An 8565-nucleotide genomic window follows, 5' to 3' on the forward strand; every position below is an offset into this window, starting at 1 on the left:
CATAACGTGTACAATGTGTAGTATCATAAAATACCAGCAAACGAAAAAGAATTAAAATGGAAACACAAAATTAAATGAAAAAGAAATCATAAAACTAAAAAAAACCTTATAGTACCGGTTGGTCTTACCAACCGGTACTAAAGGGCTCCAGGCCCCTGGAGCTGGCTTGTGCCACGTGGTTTCCCTTTAGCACCGGTTCGTGCTGAACCGGTACTAAAGGGGGGGGGCCTTTAGTGCCCACACTTTAGTGCCGGTTATGGAACCGACACTAAAGGGCCTTACGAACCGGTGCTATTGCCCGGTTCTGCACTAGTGACTAAGGAAATATTTCTTGATTATGGAGGTGATAAAAGAGATCGTCGTAAAGAGTTACGTCGATGCAAGCTTTTACACCGATACAGATGACTCTAAGTCTCAATCTGGATACATATTGAAAGTGGGAGCAATTAGCTAGAGTAGCTCCGTGCAGAGCATTGTAGACATAGCATATTTGCAAAATACATACGGCTCTGAATGTGACAGACCCGTTGACTAAACTTCTCTCATGAGCAAAACATGATCACACCTTAGTACTCTTTGGGTGTTAATCACATAGCGATGTGAACTAGATTATTGACTCTAGTAAACCCTTTGGGTGTTGGTCACATGAAGATGTGAGCTATGGGTGTTAATCACATACAGATGTGAATATTTGTGTTAAATCACATGATGATGTGAACTAGATTATTGACTCTAGTGCAAGTGGGAGACTGAAGGAAATATGCCCTAGAGGCAATAATAAAGTTATTATTTATTTCTTTAATTCATGATAAATGTTTATTATTCATGCTAGAATTGTATTAACCGGAAACTTAGTACATGTGTGAATATATAGACAAAACATATAGTCCCTAGTATGCCTCTACTTGACTAGCTCGTTAATCAAAGATGGTTATGTTTCCTAACCATAGACATGTGTTGTCATTTGATGAACGGGATCACATCACACAAATGACGTGATCCCGTTCATCAAATGACAACACATGTCTATGGTTAGGAAACATAACCATCTTTGATTAATGAGCTAGTCAAGTAGAGGCATACTAGGGACTATATGTTTTGTCTATGTATTCACACATGTACTAAGTTTCCGGTTAATACAATTCTAGAATGAATAATAAACATTTATCATGAAGTAAGGAAATAAATAATAACTTTATTATTGCCTCTAGGGAATATTTCCTTCAGTTCGGACATCGAAAAGGTTTCGAAAAGGTTCGGGCATTTTAGGAGTATCGGGAGGTTACCGAAATCCCCCAGGGGAAGCAATGGGCCTTATTGGGCTTTAGTGGAAAGGAGAGGAGGGCCGCAGGGTGGTCGCACGCCCCCTTTGCTGGTCCGAATTGGAGTAGGAGGGGGCGGCACCACCCCCTCTTTACTTCTCCCTTTCCACCTCTCTCCCTCTCTTGGAAAAGGAAGGGGACTCCAACTAGGATTGGGAATCCTAGTTGGACTCCCCCTATAGGCGTGCCTGTCCTAGACCGGCCACCTCCTCCTCCCTCATTTATATACGGGGGCAGGGGGCACCCCAAGACACAACAGTTGTTCTCTTAGCCGTGTGTGGTGCCCCCCTCCACAGTTTAACACCCCGGTCATATCGTCGTAGTGCTCAGGTGAAGCCCTGCGTCGGTAACATAATCAACACCGTCGTCACGCCGTCGTGCTGACGGAACTCTCCTCCGTCCTCAACTGGATGGAGAGCTCGAGGGACGTCATCGTGTTGAACGTGTGCTGAACACGGAGGTGCCATACGTTCGGCACTTGGATCGGTTGGATCGTGAAGACGTTCTACTACATCAACCGCGTTACTAAACGCTTCCGCTTTCGGTCTACGAGGGTACGTGGACACACTCTCCCGACTCGTTGCTATGCACCTCCTAAATAGATCTTGCGTGATCGTAGGAAATTTTTTGAATTACTACGTTGCCCAACACGTAGGTCCGTGGTAAACTACTCACGCATCATCGGTAGGACAGTAAGGTTGATGTAGAAGCCCTCCGTGATCGATTGTCCCTCCAGCAGAGTATCGGAAAAGGCCTCCAGATGGGATCGCGGAAGAACAAAAACTTGCGGCGGCGGAAGAAGTGTTTTGGTGGCTCTCCGTTGGTTTGGGAATATTTGGAAATTTATAGGTATGGAATTAGGTCAAACGGAGCTGCGTGAGGCCCACAAGCTCAGGGGTGCGCCTTACGAGCTTGTGGCTCTCTCGTATCCTGTCTGGTCTCCTCCCCAAAGCTTCTAGGGCCCCTTCCGATCCAGAAAAAATTAATCTATTTTTTTTGTTCGGACTTCGTTTAATGTTGATTTTCTGAAAAGCCAAAAACAAGCAAAAACAAATATATAAACTGGCACTGGATTGATACTATAATGATATAAAATTGCATATAAAACATTCAAAATTGATACTATAATAGTCTGGAACAATAAAAAATTCTAGATACGTTGGAGACATATCAATTACAACTACCTAGTATTAGATAGATATAGATCAAAGTATTTGCTAGGAACTTTCTATCTAGGTTGTGTGTGTATACACTCACTAACATAGAATTGCAGAAGACAAAATCTGAAATATTGGTGGAAGTCTAATATTTTCAAGTTTGTTAGGCTTCAAGAATAAAGGGCTTTTTATTTTAAGAAAAGAACAAAAATAAAATAATCAATCATCACTCCACTATTGAAAATGCAATCTACGTGTGGAGACATCTTGATCGATTGCTTTACAAACTCCTAATCGAAATATGGTGACACGTGTAAAAATCCCAAATAAGCTAAAACTTACAGAAAACCTTATTGTGTATTCACGTGTTAGCCTACATCTCTTGTGACATATGGTGCCACTGTCCGCTTCACCCGCTCCCATGCTCAAATCTTGGCTCCACCACCACAAGTTACAACTGCTGAAACTTGATAAGAACGAATGATAAATTCAGCATGTCTGGAAAGTAAAACTTAAACACTAAGTCCTTTGTCATAAACCCTAAAATCTAGACCGTAAACCAAAATCTGAAGCGCTAAACATGAAACCCAAACCTCTAAACCCCTAGAAGCAAACGAAACTTGGTAAAACTTGGCAATGACTATCAAGTTAAATATTTGAATCTCGGTAAAAAAAAATTAAAGTTGTGAAAATATATCAAGATTGTCTTGTCCAAAATTTCTTGTCGCAACAAACACTAATATGCAAATGGAACATTTGAACTTTAGGTTCAAAATATATAAAGCATTCAAATTTGGAGATGAAATAAAAATGCATGAGACGTGGGGTGGGTAGTGCTTGCAACTCTACCAAAATCCTACATGCATGGAACCTTCTACAGTAATCAAGAGGCTTAAATCAAAACAACTTCACCAATCTTGAAGCAAATGTGTGGCCGCATGCATGCGAGCTTCCGCACCTAAGTGCCCCCATGAATTTCAGTCGTTCCTATTCCCTGCGTAGGTCCCTACTTAGTGTGAAAACGGGTAAACCCTATGATTGCTACGCACGGATACTGAGGCTGGCCCAAGTAGATTGGCGGTGAGTACCTCTTCCGGGAACATTTCAAGATCGGTTTTCTTTTTTTTGTCTGTGTTTTTTCTATTTCTTCTATTTTATTTTTCTTTTCTTTTTCTTTTTTAACAAGTTTCCTTACTGGCTTTTATTTTGTTTTTGGTCTTTATTTATTTTTTTTGTGTTCCTTTCTAACGAGTTTTCTTACTGATTTCTTCATTTACATTTTCTTATTATTTTTATTTCCTTTTCAATGCGACCTACATTTTTAAAATGCACGAACGTAGTTGAAATTAGTGCATTATTCATACTCACAACCTTGTTGGGAATTCACAAACATTTTCTATATTTGTGAATTTTCTGACATCACATAGATTTTTTGAATTCATGATTTCTGGATTCTTGGACATTTTTAGTTCGCAATCATTTTTCGAAATTAAAAAAAATCAAAGCTGCAAACATTTATTGAATTCATGAACATTTTTCGGAATTTTATTTTTCATGAATTTTGTTCTTATTCACTAATATTATTTGTGACTTTTGGATTTAACATAATATATTTGAAATTCCTGAATCATTTAAAAATTGCGCACATTTTTTGAGTTCATGAACATTTTTTGATTTTCAAAACAAATAAAATTCATGAACATCTTTTAGATCTGTGAAACAATTGAATCCACTAACATTTTTTGCGGCCAATTTCTGAATCTAAACAAACTTTGTATTCGCGAACATTGTCCAATTGGATTTTTTTCGAAATCACAAACATTTCCGTGACCACTTTTTGAATACATGAATTCTTTTTATATTCAGAACCAATTTGACATTTGTGAACAGTTTTTGATTTTCACGAATGTTTACTGAAAAAATCCGTGAAAATTCTAAACGATATACTTTTTCGGACGCGCTCCAACAGTCGGCCTAGATAGTTTGCAGTGGCGCGCTGACTGAGTGCGCAAATTGTGGCTATCGCGTGAGCCATGCGCAGTATTGGAGGGGAGCGGCTTTGTCTTGCTTTGTGGAGACAGAAGCTGGTCTCGCCTCAGCGTTGCTACTCGCTACTAATTGGCTGGGCCAAGTAGCTTCCTCCAGGTAAGTTCATTTTCTGCTCTTTTTCTCATTTGTTTTTCCTTCTTATGTTCATATTTAAGAATATATTCTAAATACATGTATTCCAAAACTTATCTTATTCTGGAGTAAACAGGAGTTTGTATGTAAAAAAAATTTACACAATGTAGAAAAAAATGTTACCATAATTTTGAAAAGTGTCATAGCGATACAAAATGTCATGTGTTTCAAAATAATGGATGTGGCATTAAAAAATGTAATATAAAAACTTCCATGTAAATAATAAGTATTTCGTAAAATTTAAAAACACTTTACATTTATAAAAATGATGCATTTAGAAATATACTTGTGACAATTTTAAAAAATGTTTATACAATGTACAAAAAATGCTCGCATAGTTAAAAACATATTTCATATCCTTCCAAAAATGATGAATTTTGTTAACCATGTATAAAAATGTTTAGGATGCATAATAAAATGCACAATATGTATGAATAATTTAAACATCAAAACAGTATTTTAAAAAAAATCATGTATTTCAAAAATGTTTTGCGCTTATGAAAAATATTCCTGATGTACACGAAGAATGTACAATATGTGCGAAAAATTAAACATGTGTTAAAAAATAATAAAAAGATAAAAAAGAAAGAAAACCCATAAAAAGACAGTCCACCGAAACCCGAAAGATAACCATTGAAATCATACACAACAGCCGTTGAAAATCGATACTAAAAAAATATCATACTTTGTCGCCCCCCCTCCAGCTGGATCGAAGAACAACCAGCGGCTAGCCCGGTGCTGGTTTATGGCCCGGGCCACCATACAGTCAAATAGAAGTGCCAAACCAAACTTGTCTCCGTCATTTTGTGGTTTCTGCAACCTGCTATGTTGTATTCCTCTAAACATCATTGAGCTATAAGGAGTAATCATGTTTTAGCCTAAAAAAAACTTGCCTCCAAAGAAAAAGTGCCAAACCGAACGTTGGCCAAGTCACCTCCGGTTGAGGTGGTCCTTTTATTATATATGACAGTTAGTTCTCACAGATGCATAAATAAAGCATAGTTTGTCACCAAAAAAAAAACGCGAATCCGCGCCACCCTTGCATGGCAGGATAAGAGAACTTCATGAACAAATGCTCATCTACTTAACTTAACTTGAGATAGCTGGCCACACATGCCAGAGATTTTGATGTTGACGCGTAGTGCGCTTGCCTTCAGACTCTCGTCGCCTGACTCGCTGCATGTAGTGGAGAAAGCTAGGTGCTCCGCCGGCCGGAGGCAAGCGTACATATATACAGCCAATAACGACCAAGGGCGTCCGTCCACGCAACTGCAGGGAGGCTCGGCTAGCCATCGATGAGATCGATCGGCCATGACATCCCGAGTTACCTGACGACGGCAGTCAGTAGGCACGGGACTCTCTCTCCCTCTCAAACTGTTGAAAATGAGCTTGTCTCCGAGTTGTAATCAGCTAGGTGTCTGCCTGCTGTTTGGCTGTGTTCGAGCAAGTACGAGTCGTTTAGGTTTAAAAGAAAAGCGGTCAAGCTAGGTTGCCGTGTGATCGATTAGATAATATAGCGGTCAAGGCTGCCGTGTGACTAGATTAGTGAAGCTCTTAGCCACGCCATTGATATGTTTTCTCGTGATTTGTGCTTCCAAAAGTGTACCTGTGTTCCATCAGAAATAGTGAATGGTGAGCTGAACAAAACAAAGAAATAGTTGTTCAGTTTTTACGAGATTTTTTCTGTTTCCACTTTCATGGTGAGCCTCCGCATCATGCGATGCACACAGCCAATTATTTCCACTTTCGTTTTGTAGTTTCCATTTCTATTTTCGTAAAAGAAATTCTGAGAGGGACGGCTTCCGCTTGGTTTTCATCAATGCATAACGGCACGAGATGGCAAAGCACAGGCACATACAACCTTGGACATACTAGCGCTATGCTGGTGACAACCGACGTTTAACTGTCACGAGGCCCACATGGCGGGTGAAGTCGGGCCGAAGGAACCCGCCTCCGTCGACGTTAAATACGCACACTACGGCCGCTCATGCACACACACAAGTCCGGCGATCTTCTTTCTCATAGTCCTACTCCCACAACTGCAAGTATCGGTCGCAGCTCCCCCGGCAATCCTCCCCATGGCCAGCCTCAACAACGCTTCCTGGTCCAGCGGCCTCTACGGCTGCTACGACGACGTCGGCGGCTGTAAGCTCATTAATTCCCCAGATAGAAGCATGCAATGCATGCATGCCCTGGACCCTGGTTGTGAGTGAACTTGTGATGACCGGGCGTGTATGTGCGTGCTGCAGGCTGCCTGACGTTCTTCTGCCCGTGCGTCGTCTTCGGGAGGATCGCCGAGATCGTCGACATGGGCGCCACATGTGAGTTGATTTTTCTTGTCTAGACGACGATCAGATGATCTATCTATCTATCTATCTATCTATTCTTTGGTGAAGCAAGAACTAACGATGAAACGAACGGACGAACGAGCTCTGCTCAGCTTGCTGTGCGAGCGGGACGGTGTACGCTGCCCTGGCGTCGGTGACGGGGATGGGCTGCCTCTACTCCTGCGGCTACCGCTCCAGGCTGCGGGAGCAGTACCGGCTCAAGGAGACGCCGTGCGGCGACTGCTGCGTCCACTGGTTCTGCGAGGCCTGCGCCCTCTGCCAGGAGTATCGCGAGCTCAAGACCCGCGGCTTCGACATGGCCCTCGGTAAGTACGCTCTACCAACTAATCCTCGGCGAACCTCCATCACTGCGTACATCACTAGTTACGGAGGAATGGCTTCAATGGCCGGCTGCGCATGGAGGCGTCTTGACCAGCGTTGATGATGTTGTCCGTTGGTGCAGGATGGCAGGCCAACATGGAGAAGATGGGGAAGACCACGGCGCCGCAGACGCACGCGGGGATGACTCGCTAGAGCATCCATGCGGCCGCCGACGGTGTATCCACGGTCGTCAATGTCAGCTTCCAGCTCAAGATGAAGAATGCCACCAGTGCACGGCGTCTAATTATGTCTTGTCGCGAGTCGCTTCGTGTTTGTGCTCAATGTGTAGTGTGCCTTTCTGTTGTAAATCGTCGTTTCCCATCCGTCCACCTCCACCGTGTGTGATGTTTATGTGATATGTGAACGTTTGAATAAGATGTATCGGATCTCTGTGTGGAAGCAGAGTCCAGCATTGCCCCTTACTCAGTCACCATACAAAAGCGATCATGCTTTGATTTCTATCTTACTCTGGCCTGTATATATACGATCAGCTGGAAGCCTGGAAGGATACGATAAGCGCGTTTTTTTCCGGGTAAAACTTGTACTCTCAAGTAGTAGCAGTGTTACAATCTGAATTACAAAGACCAACTACCTTTGGAACTTGGAAGGCTAGAACCCAATCAAACTGACAGTTGTACTTTCAGCTCTAGCATACTTAGCCAAAAATCACTAAGACAATTTTGTCTACGAGTAACATGAGTAACACAAGTTGTACGAAGAATCCTCAAATGCTTGATCTCCCCTCACCAAAGAAGCAAAAACGGATCTGTCAGTATTCTCATCGTTGGTCATACTCCAGTGCCGAAGATCATGCCCGAGTTGCAAGTGTTGTGTGGGGAATCTGTTTCGCCTCAGTCGATGGAGCAGCTAAAGTTGTGCTCTCTCTAGGCTTCGGAGGTGGCGCTGGTGCGCTTACCGCCCCCCGTGGAGCCTTGTCGGGTGTCAGCCAGCCTCCTTCTCGGCGTCATGGAGCACGGACTTTTAGATGTTGTTGTTCCTGCAAGTGATGTGGTTATTGTGTCTAAAGCGTCGATAGCTGTGCCCGGGGCTCTCCTCGCCAAAGAGATTTGTGATTTCCTAGTAGCTTTGAGTGTTGCTGACCTTGGATCCGGGAAGATGGTTAGTTGTCTCCTGAAGGAGAAGGCCATCAGGGATAAGAAGAGAGGTGGTGCTAGCTCGTGACCCAGCATGTTGAAG

The 8565-nt window shown here is 42.5% G+C and overlaps 1 protein-coding gene across 1 annotated transcript; it reads left to right on the plus strand.

Annotated features, from left to right (window-relative positions):
- Nucleotides 1-6680: 6680 nt before the first annotated feature.
- Nucleotides 6681-7712, plus strand: LOC119306362 (cell number regulator 2-like). Its single transcript, XM_037582600.1, has 4 exons — nucleotides 6681-6805; nucleotides 6910-6981; nucleotides 7101-7313; nucleotides 7451-7712. The coding sequence occupies exons 1-4, from the start codon at nucleotides 6739-6741 to the stop codon at nucleotides 7519-7521; spliced, it is 423 nt and encodes a 140-aa protein (XP_037438497.1). The 5' UTR covers nucleotides 6681-6738; the 3' UTR covers nucleotides 7522-7712.
- The last annotated feature ends 853 nt before the right edge of the window (nucleotides 7713-8565 follow it).

The sequence above is a fragment of the Triticum dicoccoides genome, chromosome 5B (genome assembly GCF_002162155.2).
Source record: "Triticum dicoccoides isolate Atlit2015 ecotype Zavitan chromosome 5B, WEW_v2.0, whole genome shotgun sequence".
Classification (NCBI taxonomy): Eukaryota; Viridiplantae; Streptophyta; class Magnoliopsida; order Poales; family Poaceae; genus Triticum; species Triticum dicoccoides.